Source organism: Xiphophorus maculatus, chromosome 20 (genome assembly GCF_002775205.1).
Source record: "Xiphophorus maculatus strain JP 163 A chromosome 20, X_maculatus-5.0-male, whole genome shotgun sequence".
Taxonomy (NCBI): domain Eukaryota; kingdom Metazoa; phylum Chordata; class Actinopteri; order Cyprinodontiformes; family Poeciliidae; genus Xiphophorus; species Xiphophorus maculatus.
Genome location: NC_036462.1, coordinates 13,262,196 through 13,281,364, shown reverse-complemented (window position 1 = coordinate 13,281,364; position 19,169 = coordinate 13,262,196). Strand labels below are relative to the sequence as shown.

At 37.3% G+C, this 19,169-nt stretch overlaps 1 protein-coding gene across 2 annotated transcripts in view; it reads left to right on the top strand.

Moving 5' to 3' along the window:
- Positions 1 to 206: 206 nt before the first annotated feature.
- Positions 207 to 19,169, top strand: part of LOC102234162 (collagen alpha-1(II) chain) — a 51,922-nt gene continuing 32,959 nt past the window's right edge. Inside the window, exons 1-18 of one of the 2 annotated variants that reach the window (XM_023324907.1) lie at positions 207 to 514; positions 3,821 to 4,030; positions 5,271 to 5,287; positions 5,603 to 5,635; positions 7,009 to 7,041; positions 7,704 to 7,757; positions 8,920 to 9,021; positions 9,812 to 9,889; positions 12,613 to 12,657; positions 13,523 to 13,576; positions 15,171 to 15,224; positions 15,959 to 16,012; positions 16,581 to 16,634; positions 16,729 to 16,782; positions 17,978 to 18,022; positions 18,136 to 18,189; positions 18,337 to 18,381; positions 18,545 to 18,598. In XM_023324907.1, coding sequence (XP_023180675.1) covers positions 421 to 514; positions 3,821 to 4,030; positions 5,271 to 5,287; positions 5,603 to 5,635; positions 7,009 to 7,041; positions 7,704 to 7,757; positions 8,920 to 9,021; positions 9,812 to 9,889; positions 12,613 to 12,657; positions 13,523 to 13,576; positions 15,171 to 15,224; positions 15,959 to 16,012; positions 16,581 to 16,634; positions 16,729 to 16,782; positions 17,978 to 18,022; positions 18,136 to 18,189; positions 18,337 to 18,381; positions 18,545 to 18,598 — 1,134 coding nt within the window. In that variant the 5' untranslated portion in view covers positions 207 to 420. The remainder of the gene's footprint in view (positions 515 to 3,820; positions 4,031 to 5,270; positions 5,288 to 5,602; positions 5,636 to 7,008; positions 7,042 to 7,703; positions 7,758 to 8,919; positions 9,022 to 9,811; positions 9,890 to 12,612; positions 12,658 to 13,522; positions 13,577 to 15,170; positions 15,225 to 15,958; positions 16,013 to 16,580; positions 16,635 to 16,728; positions 16,783 to 17,977; positions 18,023 to 18,135; positions 18,190 to 18,336; positions 18,382 to 18,544; positions 18,599 to 19,169) is intronic. The other variant, XM_023324908.1, reaches the window with a different exon arrangement.

Genomic DNA, 19,169 nt, shown 5'->3' with positions numbered 1-19,169 from the left:
GGAAAAGAGTACAAAAAAAGTTTGCGTCTTTTTCGGGCTCCTGTCCACACGTGAGGAAATGAGTGGTCTATAAGTGGGATAATGGAAACTGGGAGACCGACTGGGAGGGAAAAATAAGGGGGAGTCAAATTTCAGCCTGACGGGGGGTTAAAGGGGGCCGGTCTGGTATTTTGGAATATACGAAGATTCATTGAAGACAACGGGGACATAAAACTACAGCGTCTGGCCTGGAGCGGTCGGTGCTGAGTTTGTGCTGCAGGTCCGGGTCCTGCCGCTGGATTCCCCCCCTCATCGATTATCATCCGGGAAGGGTAAAAGTCGAATGGTCCGTTTTTTGTAACTGGGACATAACACACTAAAAATTACTGAGAGAAGCCTTCGCACCCTTCTCTCTCCCCGCTGCATGTCTAATATTTAGACATGTTGAGCTTTATGGATTCCAGGACTGTACTGCTTCTTGTAGCATCCCAAGTTTGTCTATTAGCCGTTGTGAGATGTCAACTGGAAGATGACCGTAAGTGACTAAAATGTATAACTTTTGTCATAATGTTCAAGTGAAGTTTTTCTTTGATGCAAGATTATGAAATAATTTGCTTTTATGGTGATTTGATGTGGTCATTGCACATTCACGCAAGGGAAATATCACATTTTTACTGAGCAAAAATAAATTAGAAGGTTGTAGGGTTTAAAGTGCAAAGATGATACAGAATATTTTTTGCCTATAAAATCCACAGGTGCTTGCTCAAAAGGCTGATGGAGATCTTTGCAACTCTTTGCAAATCTTGCCTCTTTGGATGCTCTTTCTAAGTTCATGCTGTTATTCTACCTGATAAAAGTTGCATTAGTTGCCTTTAGTTTTAAGACAGAATAATAAATATGAGTGACACATTGGACTTCCTTGTAACCCTGAAGCTTTTTCCTATCACCCTGGCTGTTCTTTCTGGAAGTTGAACTGCCTGACACCTGCGGGTGCTTTAGGGGCCTTGACAGACTATCCTTTAAAACTGCAGATTCACTTAATAAAGAGGGGGAAAGGGGCAGAAAAAAAAAACTGAAAAGTGGTCAGGCTCAAGGGCCTTTGGTAAAATATGTTCACATTCCATCGCTGTCAGAGGGCATTCAGGCGAATCCTGGCATGTTGAGGCAAAAAGGTGGTAGTGTCACTAAAAATACTCTTAAAAACACTTATAGAATTGTGAACTTGTTGACCTTTCTGAAATTAGAGCAATATCATTTTTCATTATTAAATAATTCCTAATATTTCCCAATTTAGATAAAGGTGAAGTGGAATTTACCTGCATCATTGTTTAATTTTAGCACTCACAAGAGATGTTAGAGGCCACAACAGGGCAGGAATACCATTTTTTGTGATTTTAGTTCTTCCATTTGAAAGATTAAGTTGTGAGAGAGAGCGACAGAGAGAAAGAGAGAGATTGGGCCAGAAGGGAATAGTGCTGACTGGAAAAAATATAAGACAGGCACATCAGGCCTGAATTCTGAGAAGTAAATTATTTTTTTCTGCACAAGTAGAAAAAAAGGTCTGAATCTTTAAAGCAAATAAAAGGTGTATTTTCTCAGAGGAAAGGGGAGAAAAGAAAGAAGGTAGCTGTGCCAAAGTCATTTGAAGTGTCAAATTACCCTCTCAGGGAAATAAGAGTCTTGATATAATGCAAGCTTTCTTCTCTCGCTGGAGGAGAAATCTTTCTAGAAGAAATAGTAAAGAGGTCATATTTTGATGTTTCAGTCATGAATGTCAAATGCATAAAAGTCAAAAAGTTACATTAAACTTTTAAAAAGATGAAACTTTTATGACACTAGAAAACACCTGGTTTTCTATTGCAAGTGTTCATTTTAGTCCCATAAAAATTACCCTCGGGATCCAATTCTTTTCTATTTATATTCCATAATAAGAAACCCTTAAAATTTCAACTTTCAAGTATATGGAGGAGGACTGGTATTAATGTATCCCATATCAGGATAATCATTCATATGTGAGCCAATGGAAGGGCAGGTGCAGGCTTTGATAGTATCTGCCCCTGTAAAATTAAACATCAAAACCTCAAGGAATGCACATGAAAGCCGCCATTTTCTTCCCTCTAATGTGTTTGAACTGGCATCTGACGCAGCCACGGCCTGCGTATGGGGGTTGAAATGCTCCCCATGTTTATACAAGCCAATAGTTGGTCAATTGTCCACTGGGTCCCCTTTCCAGAAAGACCCCATTCATTGCTGCTGTGGTCTGTTAGGTTAGCTAGACTTAAGCATTGCTAAAAGGTAAATACAGCTACTGTTCTTGTTCCTTCACCTCTTATCCTCTCTTACCAGTTCATACCTTTAGGCCTATCTTTTGCTGCGTTTGTTGCCTCTAACCCGTCTGCACAAGTTCATTGACTCCAGTCAGATCATTTCTCTCAGCAGGTGTTCCTGCCAGTCTCTACCATTCTGGAAAATGTGCCTGTTCAGATTTACTTTATTTAATCAGATTTGTATCATGTGCAGTAACTGCTTGTTAAAACATTCATCATATTCCTCTGTGTTCTCCTTGGCAGGTTGTGGTCTAAAAGCAAACTTTTTCTTTTCCTGTATTCAGAGTCGTTCTCTTATGCAGTTAATGTGGGTGTTTCCCACAATGTAGACTAGCTCTATTTTTAGCTTGTTAAGCCTTCAGCTACTAGTGCTACTCACGTTATTTATTGGAGGTTTCCTGCAACTATTGCTCAGGCTAAATTGAAGTCTGTGGTTTTACACCGCCACCTTGTGGCTGCTGTAAAGGTTGCATGCATTCCCTTAATGACCCAACAAAGAATTGGTAAAAAGGAATTTCTCAATTATATAAGACTGGAGATGGAACAGCCATTCTTCAAATTTATTGATCAAGTTAGAAACTGAGATTAATTAATTTCTGCCTTAATACAGAGTAAATGTAAAAAAAATACAAATATTACAAAATTTTTCTCCATACTTTCATAGGCTCAACTTCCAGAGTTCTTAGTCCATATTGGCACATTCTTAAGGTTTAAATATAAGTTAATTATGGATGGATGGAACTTTTAGACAACAGAAAAGAGAATCTTGAAATATGCCACATTTGATAATTTAAACGTTTAGGAGTGCTGCTACCGTGTTTTCCGGACTATAGAGCGCACCTCACTATAAGCCGCAGCCACAAAGTTTTTTTTTAAAAACTGGAAACGTACATATATAATCCTCACCAGGATACAAGTCGCATGGTTCAAAACGTCGGAAAAAAGTAGCAGCTTATAATCCAAAAAATATGGTAATAATCATTGAAAATTTGCTTCTTTTTAAAAAAAATAACAGCAGGCATATGTTCTTCATTAAGCATGTTATAATATTTGATTGATACCTCATGTTGACTTTAAATCTCAAATTGCACTATATAAACTTGAATACAAAACAACTAATTGCAATTTTGGAGATTTGATGACTCATCAGCTGAGAGTTCAAATCTTTATATCAATGCTGTATTCAAATTTTCTTGATGAAAAGGAATCAATATTAATTCTCTGATGGTTAACATGCATATATTTCAGGGTATGTTTGCTGATTCAGTTAATGAGATAAATTTACCATATACCACTTCAGTCAATTACGTGTTTAAATTAATAATACAAAGTATTTTTGCATTGAACTATCTCCTTAAGGACTTTAATTATCACTGTAGAGGAGTGATTGTAGAAAGAAACATAATATTTTGTGATTTTTCACTTAATGCCAGCTGTTATTATGGGTTAATCTCCTTCTTCCCTCCTACCTGCACCCTCCTCTTTGTGCCCCTTGACTGGGATCTCAAACACAGAGGAGGATGCTTCTGCCTGTAGACACGAAGGACAACTTTATAACGACAAGGACATATGGAAACCAGAGCCTTGTCGCATCTGTGTGTGTGACACGGGAACGGTTCTGTGTGATGACATTGTCTGCGAGGAGCTAAGAGACTGCCCCAAACCTGAAATCCCATTTGGAGAGTGTTGCCCCATCTGCCCTGCTGACCAGCCACCACCTTTTGGTTGTAATTTATTTATCTTACATCTCTCATAAATAAATTACTGTACGGGATCATGCTGTTTGTTTTGGAGGGATGAGAATAAAAGAACACCTGGAATATTTGGTGTTATAGTAAATTTGAATGCACTTTTCTGTCCCCAAGGCAAACAGATGATGAGAAAAAGCAGTGACACCCAGACACGGTTTCAGTGAAAAGCTTAATCTGGCCGTTGTTTTTCCATAGCTGGTGCACCTTGGCCTCATCTTGTTTAAATACGCTCCTACCCTGAGTATCATGAAAACATGTGGTAGTGATTAAGGAAATACCTCAGTGAAGCGGCCACGGCCTCACATTTCTGCTCTATATCCTCTCTGTGGATTTCTGCAGATCTGATGGCAAGAAAATAGCCCAACTCTCTACTGAGAGTAAAGAGTATATGAAGGAGGCCATTCAGACCGCTCGCCTCTAAAGTGCCATGGCTTCCTGATAAACAAAGGCCTCAGTGTCCCAACACCAATGGCCAGCTTTGGAAATGTAAATAAAATCGGCTGAGGAGCATCAGTGAAACCAGAGGTGTCACTGTTTGCAATGCATGCTTGTGGGTTTAGATACTAGAAAAACATTACACATTTAAAGGCAAAAATAGTTGCTTTTGTAACAAAGATTAATTCATCATCAGCATAAATAGAAATAAGGCTGGTTACCAAAATTGAATGATTATTTGTAGCAATCATATGGAAAATTTCTTCTAAAAGGAGTAAAAGGTTGCATAACTGGACTGACGATGGGACTGCCCCATATCAGATTTGAAATTTGGTCAAAAATAATTTTACTGAATATGAAAACATAACCAGTCTTATTTAAAACAAAGCACATTTTAAGCTTTGGTGTAACTAACTATTGCAAAAAATTTGCAGTAAAATACTAAAATCCTTAAGTAAAATGCTACAAATTTAAGCCCTTCTTGTTGAAACATGTGCTCTGCAGAAGCTTGTTTCTGCTGCTTCCATTAAATGCACCTGTTTTGCTTTAACTTTAGGCTTTTGTGAGATGGTGAGACAATCAACACTTGTTCTCTCCTAATGGGCTTTTTTGTGTAAACACTATGATTTGGTGGTGGTCTTTCGAATAGTTTCTGTGTTTGATCCATGTACTCCTTTATTCTGCTGTGGAATGCTGTTTTGATCTTATGGGTTTATGGTACGATCTGTTCACTAACTGTGATCTATTTCCATCTCAAACTTGGGTGAACACCTAACAGGAGGAACAGGAGCCAAGGTGAGACACAAAATAACTGTGTTTCGGATCATGACTGTGTCTGTGAAGTCGAGCCTCTGTTTTTCCCTGATTGATAGGCAGGAAGAACTAGTCGTTTAAGGATTTAGATATGTGTTTGATGTAAATTAGTGTTGCCAGATGAGTAATAGGTATTTCCTGTACACACTGTGCCACACTTATATTCTCAACAGCAAACATAGTGTCTTATTTAACACTCTTAATGAAAAGAATTCAGATTTCTCTTCAAAATATGGTCACACATAGTATTTAAGCCACAAAAATCATTGTGTTTCTGCTATACTTTTCTTTCATCAGGGTCAGAAGGGTGAACCCGGAGACATTACAGATGTAAGTTGATATCGCACAATATTACAATTTTAACTTTTGATTTGGAAAAGCTGACTTTAGAAGATGCAGTTCTTACATAAAACACTGGTAGTGTAGGAAAAAAGATACATATAGTTTAAGTGAATATACTATATATAATATGTAATTGTTTATAGGGGTAGTAAAATCTATTTTTGAGTTTTACATCATTCTATAATATTATTCCTTCATCCAAAAATACCTGGAGTGTTGCCTTGATTCTTTCATGCATGTGTAAAACGCCTGGGTGGACTGAGCACCGCCTTTGAGACGCAACTCCCCCTTGGAGCTGCAGTTTCCGAGCTTCCAAGCTCCTTCCTCACAGAGCACTCCGCCCCCGCTCCTTCAGACTAGCCAGCAGTAATTAGTAAACTCCTGGGTGGAACTGTGCATCAGCTGAAATCATTAAACAAGCTACTTCTCAGTGCAACACTAGTAAAAACCATGAATTTTTAATAGAGGAGCAATGTTGTGATGACATCCTGCAGGCGGAGTTTCAGAAAGAGCACAAGTTTTTAAAGAGACAGAGGCCCAATTTTCAGATGTTAAATTATTAATTCACATTTTTTAAAGTCATATTTGATCAATTTTTTATAACAATTGAATATGATATATATATATATATATATATATATATATATATATATATATATATATATATACATATATATATATATATATACATATATACTCAAAAAGAGTATGAATCAGCACATTAAGCCTCAACGAACATAATATCAGTTGTAGTCAGGAAGAGCCTAAGTTGGTCCTTTTATTTTGATTAGTATGTTTATCTTCCTCAAGCGTTTAATCCTAAAAGAAATGGGTGTAAAACCAACCACTGGAAACATATTAGAATGAAATGCAGATACCCAACTACCCTTAAATTAACTTTAAGCTTTAAATTAGCTTACTGGGTGTGACTTTCAAAACTGTGGTAGTAATTTAACAGTAAGTTGTAAAGTAGCTTGTAAAAAAAAGCCCAAAAAAACAGACGAGACAAGAAGAGGACAGTTTGTGTATTCAAGTCCAACACTGCCTTAAGTACATTCAAGTTCCTACCAGACGAGAGAGTAAAGTCCTCACTGCTGCTGATGCACCTGGAAGTGTTTTATGCCTCAGTTCATAGCAGGAAATAAAAGGCCATTGTTTACTGTATGTTTCTCCTTACGCTTTGCCTGAAGAAATAAGCAATTAGCTAGTCTACTTTTGATTGGGGAAAGATAATGTTTTTGCTTGGTTCTTGAAAGAGAATATATCCAGTAAGTGCAAACCTTCTGCAGAACCAGTTAAATTAAAGTTGTTATTTATATGAAATATATATTTGTTTAATGATTTTTTTTTTTCTAATATAGGTTGTAGGACCAAGAGGACCATCCGGCCCCATGGTATCTAACTTTCCTCCATTTTATTGCTTAAAAATAACAGGCTTTTGATTCAGTCATGTAGAGTCTAGAAATATATAGCATTTGTTTTAGTAATTTATCAAAGTCTAGATCAGCAGGGCTGTACTCCCTCCTAATTAAATATCTAAAATTCCTGAAATGTGTTGATTTTAATATCTTACACTCACTTAGAACACAATGTTTCCAATAAAACTACTTTTTTTGTATGTTCTTTTCTATCAGTAAGTGCATGCGCGCACCTGCATATGTTTCATGGACAGATGTCACTCCAGGTGAACTCTGGGAGTTTCAGAACAAGAAACTCGTTAGGAAAAAACAGAAAAGTGTTCTTTCCTATCTTATTTACTTACTTGACACATTTAAGTTTGAGGTTTACGTATTTAAAGCTTGACCACTGAAGAAATATTTGGAGTGAATATAAAAAATTTAGTTTTTAGAATCGTCTGTCAAAATAGGTGGAAAATTTAACAAAATATTGAAAAGTTTTGAATTTCAAAAAAACATCTGGCAACCCTGAGATTGAAATAACAATTTAGTTCAAGTTTCCTCTCTATAACACCATCAAAGTTTAAATTCAGCAGCTGCTTCTTTCACCTGTATGGAAATAAATCCTAACCTCATTTACTTCCATCATGTTCATCCAGGGCCCACCAGGAGAGCAAGGACCCCGAGGACCAAGAGGAGAAAAAGGAGAGAAAGTTGGTTTCTTATACATTAAAATAAGAAAATCTCCCAGAAACTTAAAAAAAACTATACTCCTTTCCTGCTCTGTTAATGAGTACAGTATGTCTGATTGAATTTGATAGCTGTGGCTCCTGGAGGGTGTGCGTGTGTGTGTATGTGTGTATATGTTATAGCTTGCAGATAATAGTAGCCTTTCACTGAGCACTACACTCTAACTAGTCATGTGTCGTTTCCATTAGGCCCTGTGGTCTGGGTTGTTTAACAGATGCAAGACTGTTGGGAGACTCATAATGTAAACGTTGGCTTCTCTCGGCGGCCTCCCAGTCGCTTGGTGTGGGAAATCTGCATCTGCTTTGATCGCCTCATTAATGTAACAAGGCGGATGTGATAGTAGGCTGCAGGCGTGTAGTTTATGTCATGTAGTTATCTTGTTTATGCAGATCTAAACATGAGCTAGATTTAATTTTGGCGAGCAGAAGGTCTGCAGCCTTTTTAGATATTCAGTACATTTTTTGTTTTGGATTAGCTTGCTAGGTGATTTGTCACTACATGCACAGAGGTATGCAGGGTTGGCCTGAGAAATCACAAGCATGCAACACAACTTGTAATGAAAGTGCTTTAAATGGATGTCTAAACCAGAAATGTTTTGTTTTGTTCAGTCTGAATGGCATATTTCACTCTGTATTCATCATTGTTGGAGTCAGATTACTTCATGATAAGCTGAGCTGTGGGCTTCTGTCAATGGTAGCTAACTAATACTGTCCCTGTTGTTTTACTTTCTGCCAGTGGCTATGAAAATATGAATTGCTCCTGAGCTCAGAGATTGGCACAGAAACTTAAAAATGAATGAATCTTTGGTCATAAAAACTGTTCTTTTAGACCTTTTCCCCCTACATAAGAAGATAAAGACAATATTATAATTTCTATCCATAATACTATAAATATGAGAATATGGATGTTTACTAGCTAACCATATAAAACTTTCTTTATGCAAACATTTCTTCTTATTCCTATTATTTGCATTGTTAATCATTTCATTTATTCTTAAAGCTTATATTTTTTGATAAACTTCTAGTTTATTTTTTATTAGAAAATGGTTTTATGAACACATTTGACTGTATTTTGTTCTTTTCTAAGTATTTTTAGGTTTATTTTAACTCTTTCTGTCTTCTTCAGGGGAGCCCTGGTCCTCGTGGCAGAGATGGTGAACCTGGAACCCCTGGAAACCCTGGACCCCCTGGGCCTCCAGGACCTAATGGACCCCCTGGACTTGGTGGAGTAAGTATCTCATGTTTTGGCTACAACATAAAGGAGCTCAACACATATTCAAGTCTGACGGTAGAGTCAGGCTAGTGACTGGCTAGAATTCGGAGAAAAAGGGGGTAAAGAACAGCAGAAAATAGTCCAAAAAGGACAAAAGATGTGTGAAACTGCAGGAGAGGGGAGGGGGCAGAGATACAACGGCATGGATGCTGAGAGAGAATGGACAAATGCCTCTCATTCTTTGCAGGAGAAAGGACAGAGGGGAGACTGAAGGGGGGGTGATGTGCTGAGATAGACCTAAGAAGCTTTTTCAGTAGAGCGGTGAGAAGAGTCTTTGTGAAAAAAGTTCACATGCCCTCTGTCTCTCCTTTGTCTGCATCGTGATTCACATGGTACCGAGAGGCTCACGATCTCTTAGAAGCTGATTCCCACTGCGGCCAAAATGATGCAAGAAATTTCAGTTCAGTAAAGAAACAGATTGTGCCAACAAAGATAATTAGATTTAGAAAAAGTTAAAGCGTACCTTTAAGTTAGGTGGGTCATTAACAGACATAAACCATTACGAATGCTTAATAACAATCCTTTCATCTGCCTTATTGCAACTGTTTAATTTTTATGTGCACTCCTAAACCCTGGAAACACATTTTAAGCTATTTCCAGACCAACAGACAGATAGATAGAGGTGTCTTTTTATAATCTTTGAAACACTCTGCTTTGCTGTTTTGCATGAAAAGTCCTGTGGAAATAATATTTTATTGACTGATTGGTCTTTTGTGGTCTGTTTTTTTTTTTTTGCCTGCTCCAGAACTTTGCTGCTCAGATGGCCGGTAGTTTTGATGAGAAGGCCGGAGGTGCACAGATGGGTGTGATGCAAGGACCAATGGTGAGAAAGAGGCCACACAGAGACGGCCATGCTCTGCCATGTGATGCTGAAACAAATCCAGGGAAATATTCTGAGTCTCATTCAAACCTGGGGACAAGAATAATCTCCATATTAGGGTGAAAAGTTTATCTCAGTTCAAACTATTGTAGAAAAACATCAACTATTGTCTTGGTTTTTCTATTGTAAGATGAAGTTGAATAGTAAACGAGTCATACGTTTTAAAGACTTTGTTGAAAAACACATCATGTTTATGTAATGTGTTCACAGTGGGAGTAAGATTTGAGTACCGTACTTTCCTGACTATGATCCCAAAATGTCAATCTTTTGATCAGTGAGTCACTTTTGCTTTGGCACTTAGTGATCAGGTGGTGGAGAAGCATTGTTAATCAGCCAGTCGCTTCAGTTAGTGAAAGAAATGGGTTGAGTTTGCAGGCAAATTACAAGTGATGAGAGGCAATCCCACAAACCTGAATGTTGCTGTATCAGCAAGAAGACTCGTGTTAGTTTCTTTTGTCCCCCATAAGACAGTTCTTTTCAACACATTCCAGTTCAAATGGGTTCATCAGAGAAAATCCTGTATAGTCCAGTCCAGGGACTTTCTGCAAAACGTCAGGTCAACAAAATAAACATCTCCACTTCTCTGTGTGAGCAAAACATCCATATCTGGTTGTTGCCATTTGTGAGTTAGCTCAGTATTAGCATCAGTCTGAGTGATTAGTTGAATCCTCCATAGGAAGCCCTTCTGGCTCTTTTTGGATGGATTTCTCTTTGACACCCTTTCAGCAGCATTATATTTTCCTGAGAAGTCATTTTTATGTAAAAAAAAATAATCACAGACAACATGTTTTATTTTTTGGAAACAACCATGGTTGACAAAAGAAGAATAACTTCAGCAGCTTTTAAAGCAACCATTTCTACCACTTCAGTCAACACATTATGAAAATTATGCTTACAAGTAATTTTTGGGAATGGGCAAATCAATACAAACCATGTTGTTGTGATTTAGTTAGTTGTTGTAAGACTTTACTACCAACCATGACAAGTAAAAAGAGGGAAAACTAAGCAAACAGTTTTCTATCAGTCTTAAAACATTTTCATTTTGATGAGAAATTACATTTTGGAATCCAATGCATCTTTATCATTATCTATGTCAGATTGAAATTCAGTAAAGAGCAGGAATAATTTGGGTATCAGATTAAGAAGTAAAAGTGACACATTTATCCACTGGTGTTGATCAAACAGCACAAATCCCGATTCCTGCTGGAAAATTAGGGTTTCAGAAGGAGTAAAGGATGGGTGATTACTGATCAGCTATTGATCATCATTATATTTCAAACTCACAATAAGCGACTGCTGGTATTCTTGAAATGGAGTGAGGAGCTCTCTGGAAGCTATTTAAGGATCCAGTTCGGCAGAGTTTCAGCCCAGATGGGGTCTGTGGCAGGAGGGAGGGAGAGAGAGTGGGAGTGACTGGAGTGGATCATATCCCCACTTTTCACTTTGCTCGTCCTGATGCTCTCACCACATGTCTGTCTGACAGATCTCCACTATTCTCTGTCCTTGTGAAGCCGGCTCACATTTGCGTTGGCAGTTTTTCAACTCCCTGGAGGGACGGCAGCTGACCTGGCCTGATGCTTTATGGAGCCCTTAATCATTTACTTCAACATCAATCCTGCATATATACATGCCAAACACTCTAGTAGTATTTTTACTGAAATGCAGAGACTTAAACACATATTCAGACATCCTGAGCATAAAAAGCCCCATTGATAAGCTTCTGCTCACTCCGGTTTGGGCTTCCCATTCCCACTGAAAGGTGACTTTCATTCACGTCCAAGGACCACTGTACAGTTCTGTGACATTTACTATGGCCAGGTTCCAACATTTTTGATTGAGGAAGCATAAGTACAGCACTAATGAAGGGGGACATGCTGTCATGAAGGAGAATGACTGTCTGAAGTAAGAGTTGGGGGGGCGAGGTTGTTATTTTTATAATTAACATTATAGTGGGAACAATTTTAGCACAAAGTTGCTGCTGTCTTCCATTTCTTTCATTATGGATTTCTCTTTTGTTTATCAGACAGAAAAGCAATTAGGAACGTCACACATTACTCCCTCAGAGTATAATTGCTGACCAGTGATGCATGAAGTTAACGTAAAAATTATTTTGGCATGTGAATCCAGGCAGAAATTCTCACTGAGCAGATTAAGCTTCAGTCTGACAAAGCTGAGCTTCTGCTGGATACCTTAACCCTCAGATTTTAACCCAGATTCTCTTTAAATCAGACAAATGTGGTGGGATGGTTTGTTTCTCCTCTTTTGGAAGATCAGAAGCACATCTAATGGGCTTTAAACATATAGAAACTCACTACAAGTAGAAACAAAGCTAAAAAAGGATCAGGGTATGAGCTTAAAAGCTAAAAAGAAGGATTGGAATGAAGAGAAGGTATTAATGCCACTGAGGAATTTTTAACGATTTATGGCTTTGACAGGTAGAGCTGTTGAGTATTATGTTGCTTTGGGGCGAAGCAAGTGATGAGCCTCTAAAGCTGCGAGTGATTCAAGTGGATATGTTGGTTATATTTCCCTCCAACATATTCAAACAGAAACAAGAGAATAAATCTACTGTAATTGTTTTCCAGTGAAAATCATGTTTTTATGTCGTACCTGTTTTGCTGACTCCTGCTTGATGTTGCTTCTCCGGTTTCCTCTCTGTCCCTCAGGGCCCCATGGGACCCAGAGGACCACCTGGGCCCTCAGGATCACCTGTAAGTACCTGCTTTACGCTGAACACACCACCCAAGCTGGGAGTGACCATGTATACTGATTAACACAGCATACTCATGCTATGGTCTTATATTTGTATAAGTGCATGCTGCATTGCATGTGCTCTTTATGATCCACCTCAAACAGCTGTACTGACCATCATATTACCACAGAGTTTTCAGACTGCAGGGAGGATAGCATATCACAAGCTGGCAGACATCTTTTAAATGAGACTGTGGGCTTTTTTTCCGGCACCTTAGAAGACTTTCGTCTCCCAGCTGCAGCCTGCGGGGCTTTTTCCTGTGCCACATCCCAGACAGATTGCTGAACACCTGACAATTTACCTTTCATATTGCCCAGTGGGCTTAAACACCCCACCCTCCAGACACACACATGCACACAAGCACACCCTTCCTCTTTCCACTACAACCAGACTTTAGCGCTTTCAGCCCTTCCTGCCAGCTTGCAGACAGCGCCACCTGCCCCGCCTCTGTCCTTTGGTTTAATTACAGTGATGAGCTCAGATTCAGAGACGTTTGTCAACTTAACATATGATGCACATACATGGTAGAGTCTTATGAAAGGCATGACTTCTTTTTTCACTGGAAACAGCGAAAAAGAGAATATAGTTAAAAACTATATTAGCTATTGTTATTTAATGCTTTTTGTCATAAAAATGTGAGAAAAATGGGAAAAAAACCCTGATGCCTTGATTTTCAGAAGCCCGATAGAACAGCGTATGAATAGTTGTTGATTTTTGTCATATTTCGGCTTTTTAAAAATCAACAATTAACAGCATTGTTGTGTTTGTGAGTGAAACAGATCTTAGTCGTATCCGATTACCTTTCGCCTCCCTCATCTTCTCAGGGCCCACAAGGTTTCCAAGGCAGCCCAGGAGAGGCTGGAGAGCCTGGACAATCTGTAAGTACCCTGCTGTGAAATGTTCCTTCTCTTGGAAAAGCTCTGCAGGATTTGATACTTTAATATTAGCCTCTGTTATAACCTTCTCTCTGCTTTTTTACTGCCTTTATAGGCAGATTGTTTTAGGGTTTTTTTCTATTTCTTGTTCATGGCATTCACATTTCTTAAGAAATTAATCTGAACTAAATACGTCATTCTGAGGCTCCTCGTTGTTCCAAATGTGAAAAAAGTATAATAAGTCTCTAAAGTCAGCATTTATGTTTGGGAAGTGCAGTTCATCTGACTGTGTCACCTGTCTGATCTGTGTTCAGACTCCCAAAGCTAATGGAAAGCAGTTCAGTTTCCTGTCTGTGCTACATTTCTTGACAACTCCTATCTAATTTTTTGTGCCCATCTAGTTGCTACATTTTAATGCCTCAGATTATCTTCAATGCTCCATTAGGTCTCAGATTCTGTGACACAAACATGTCATCCCACTGGGAAAAGTTTGGCAGTCTCTTTTCTTTCTGTCTTGGTTTCTTTTAACAGTGAACAAGCTTGGTTTTCTCCAGTAAGAATATAGTTTTTAGGTGTTATTGTTTTCTCTTCTTTTCTTCTGGAGTCAATCACTACCCCAAAACTCCCTAAGCTCATGTTATCCATCTTTTCCCATCCTCCCTTTTCCCCTCAGCAGGTCGACAGGACGAAGTCTCCCCACTGCTGTGATAATCTGCTCATGTGGAGATTACACAGACATGTCTTCTCTTTTTAAAATGTGCCAGCACATCATTAAGTGTGATTAGAATCAAAAATCAGCTCCAGAAAATAATGGGAGAAGTCACAGTTTTGGCAGTGTGCAGTTCAGTGAATCAGAAATGTTTGTCCTGGTGTTTCCTGTTGGAATATAAAATTGTGAATGCATTGCACTTCATTAGCTTGAAAAGATCGTGATAACTTATCTGTAATACTAACATAGGGTGCCCTACGTAAGATCAAACATTGACAGTTTGATCTCTAGCATGAGATAAAATAGCAAGTAAAAAATGTCAGCAAGGGTGGATGAACATGATAGCAATACAGTTACAGAATGACTGTAATTGTTACAGTCATCCTATAATTGACTGAAATTACAGGAAAGGTAAACAAAATACAAGGCAACCTGAAATTTGTATAATTATATTAACGTTATTGTGTCCACATCTTTTCGATTTCTTATTTTTTGCTATTTTTTTATTTAAATTAGTTAATTGAACCATTTCTTAATGTGAAATTCAGAAAAAGCTGGAACAATGTCACTGCTAAGGATTTTCTTATACAATACAAACTTATCAGTTTAAGAGATAGCATTAATTCATGTTTATAAACTAGTTGTGGTTTAATAAAGTAAATACCCATAAAGGTCAGAACTTAACATTTCTGACATTTCACTTTTAATTAAAATGAAATGTTTTACTTGCTCTTCTGTTTGTATCAGACCTGATCACAGAGAGAAAGGCAGCCACTATCGTTATCACTCATCAGTTAAAAATATAAACTGTGTGCTGTTGCCCTCTGCTGGCTATAAATGGGAACTGTGACTCACCTTTGTTTTTTCTTGTGTCTCCTTCACAAACAGGGCCCCATGGGTCCCCGTGGCCCCTCCGGTCCCCCTGGAAAACCCGGAGATGATGTAAGTGAAATTAATTTATTTAATAATAATAATAATAATGATAATCATTTGTATTTTAATAAAGTTTTTTTAATATCTTAACTATTTAATTAACTATTTAATATTTATTTGGATGGGTTAATTAAGAACTTATAAATTACAGCAAATTGTCATAATAATGAGATATTAGACAATAAATTTTTCTTGCAAGACAAATTGTGCAATGTGTCAAAATGTGTGAACTGTACTGGTTTCCCAATTTAATGAGATAGCAATAACAGTTAAATTGCATTGTTTAATTGTTATTGTAATTAGTTGATTTTAATTCTTCTTCCCTGTTTAACTATATGTTTTTTCAGTTGGGCACTTTAGTTGGACCAATACATTTTTCCAACTCATCAGTGTTGTTTTCTGTTAATTAAGAGGCAAAGTGTCTTAGAGTGTTTTAAGAAAACTTATTGGGATAAATTATACAACTTATGAAGCTGATCTCCAATTCAGTAGTAAAACATATCTAAATAAATCATATTTATTAATAATTTATTTCATTTATAATCTGGAATACCACTTGTTCAAATGCCTGCTCAATATAATACCCCTCTTTGTCCACATGATGGCAGTAGACATGACGTTTTACATTTTGTCCACTAGAAGTGCTCATTGCAGGTGTCGGTATTTGCAAAAACAAAACAAAGGCATGCAGAAAGACTAAGAATACATGTTCATGTGATTTACTTAATATGTTTCTATTTTAGGGTGAACCAGGTAAACCAGGAAAATCAGGTGACCGTGGACCCACCGGACCTCAGGTGAGTCCTTTCAGTCAGCTACTTTTTCTAAAAATCTCTGATTGTGCAGGAAGCTCAAAAAAGACATTTTTAACTTGGGAAATGTCACAACGTGCATTGATTATTGTAAACAAAATGAGTTAATGATACATTTTGTTTTCATGTTTTGACACTTTGTCACTGCTAAATCTCAGTCACAATAAATGTAACTTGAACTAAATAACAGCATTCACCTTGCAATTTTACAGAATAAAAAAAGCTTGATTCAGATCTATATCAACACTGAGGTACTTCCTGTGGCTTCTCTAGGCACAAATTGTAAAACACCTGTCTTATTTAAGATTTAGCACTCACTCTAAGCAAACTAACTGCCTTTCAATGAGATTAATTATGTCAAAAGGTGGGTAAATGTTATTAGTATGAGAACAATTTTGTATCAAAGCACAAAATGAACCTGCTGTAACTTGTTAGCATTCTTTGCCTATTTTCTGCTTTGATAAAAGCATAAAAATAATTTAAAAGGGACTTTGCCTTCATTTCCTTCACTGCAGTGACCTCCTCCAATGTTCTTCTTCCTTTTGTTGCACAGGGAGCTCGTGGTTTCCCAGGAACTCCTGGACTGCCAGGCATCAAGGGACACAGAGTGAGTTTGTCACCTTAAAGATTTTCTCCCCAAACATGGAGCTAATAATTCTCAGATTATTGACTGTAGCTTCTCTGCATTATCACCTTCTCAGGGTTATCCAGGTCTCGATGGTACAAAGGGAGAAACTGGTGCTGTTGGTGCGAAGGTGGGAATTTGTTTCCAAGTTGGATCTTTGTCAAGGTTGTACTTGTTACACAACATTTGAAAGCCACATTGGCTATAGTATCAATTGGTCTAACACTGAGTTTACCAGGTATCATAATACTTTTAGGAAAGAAAGAAAATAAATGCTTATTCTTTTCCACTGAATATTTCAGATAAAAATGTTCAAATTCCTTTCTTAAAGTAAGAATTTCAAGATTCTTTGATTTAAGAATAACAACAGAGAAAGATATATGTCTCTGACCAACTTCAATTCCAAAACCAATATCGCTGTGAAAGCTGCACTTCTGCTAGTTTGTATATTTTTTTTTCCCATACAACCTGTATTTGTGAAACATGATTTTATTGGTTTAATACATAGAGTGAAAACAGTCATTCAAGCCCATAAGCTCTGTTCTCTATCAAGTACAAGTCAGAGCCAAAGTGTTGAATTGAAGCTGATATATTTGTTTTGATTACTAAATTCTTTTTCAAATTTATACTAATTTTACTGTGTTTTCTAACCATTTGAAAGATCACTGTATTTCTGTCTTAGAAAGAAAGTTCTTCATTGAATTAAAATAATCTAGAATCTAAATCTACCAAGGTTATTAATATCCTGACCTAAATCTACATGGCTATTAGGATGTTGTTATTCTGGTTATGGAATAGAAAAAATGAAAAATCCCACTGATTTTCTGACTTATAGCCAGAACCTTGTTATGTTGAGCTTAAAGTTTTTTGTTCCAGACTCACTTTCCTAAAATCCTTGCTAAATGGAGTGCAGCATAAGCAACCACTGGTACTTCTCAGTTCTCCTCCAGCTTCTGCCAGTTCTCAAAATATTCTCAGTTTCTTCCTTTTTGAGTGGTTTATATTTAAATGCAAAGATGAAAGTGCTTTAATGACTCGTCTTTCAGCTGTTTGGTTTTATCTTAACATTATAGATAATTCAGATGATATTAATCTTGCTGATGTCCTACCCATATATGGCACTTGTACCACAGCTTGAGAACTGTGGTTATTGGGTAAACATACACTAAGGTGTTTTATAAAGTGCTTAGACATTAAACTTCTAATTTTTCCAACTTAAGATAGTCAACAGATGACAACTAGAAATAAAAAACAACAACTTTTTATTGAGTTTTGTGAAATTGTCTTGCAATATTAAAAACTAAATGTGTTTTTTTTTTTTTTAGGGTGAGGCTGGTGCTCCCGGGGAGAGCGGCGCTCCTGGACCCATGGTGTGTGTTTATTGGCCATACAAAAGCAGCACATAAAAACATCACTTATTCACAGATAATAAGAATGGTAAATTAATATTCAAAGTGTCTTATTTCATTTTTTTCTTGCAAAGGGACCACGTGGTTTGCCTGGGGAGAGAGGACGACCCGGATCCACTGGAGCTGCTGTAGGTGCAACTTTCTTCTCTAAAAGCCCGCTCTGGATTTGGATTTAACACGTTGTTTTGCTGTCTTTTTTGATCAATGGATTAAGACTGGTGAAGTGAAAATTATATACTGTAGCTTTGCTGTAACTTAGTGTGTTCTGGGCTTAGGGTGCACGTGGAAACGATGGCTTGCCTGGTCCTGCTGGTCCTCCAGTAAGTATCATTTTAAACATATTTTAATCCATTTAAAATATTTGTATCTAATAAGGAATAAGTTGAGTTTACTGTGTGAAATTTGTGTTTTTACCCCCACTTTGCCAGTGTGCGTCTGGACTCTAACAGCTGCATGTCTCACCTGTTTTTTTTCTTGTTGTAGGGCCCTGTTGGTACAGCTGGAGCTCCAGGCTTCCCCGGATCTCCTGGTTCAAAGGTAGGCCATGAAATTACCAAATCAGTTCCTGCAGTTATTTTCACTAAAGTGCTGTTTATTTTAGTTGTTTCTTTTTTCCTGTATTTTCAAATCATTGACTGTTAATTATTTTCTGAAAGAAACATATTAACATATTTTTAATAACAAGAACAAGTTTTCTGAAAGATTCATGTCTTGACTTTAGGGAACATTTTCTGGGGGAATATAATGAGATTTTGAAACAGGAGAACTTTGCTCTGCCTCCATCTGGGTTGTAAAATAAAGGAGAATATTTTTTTTTAGTTTTCATCTTCATCTTTTGATCCCAACACTGTATTTTTATGTCTTTTCTCTCTATGATTTATTCTTGCACGATGGCAGAGAGACTTGACTCTCTTTTGTTTGGAAAGTCTTCTAGGAATTGTAAATAGAGGATCTCTTTTCAAAATGTAAGAGCTTCACTTGAATTTGTCATAGCAAAGACTGGAAAAAAGTGTTGTTGTTTTTTTGTTTTATTGTGTTATGCATTTTGGTGACATAAAATACTTAATAATATGATGTATTTTGCTTGCTGAGGAGTGTGATAAACTTT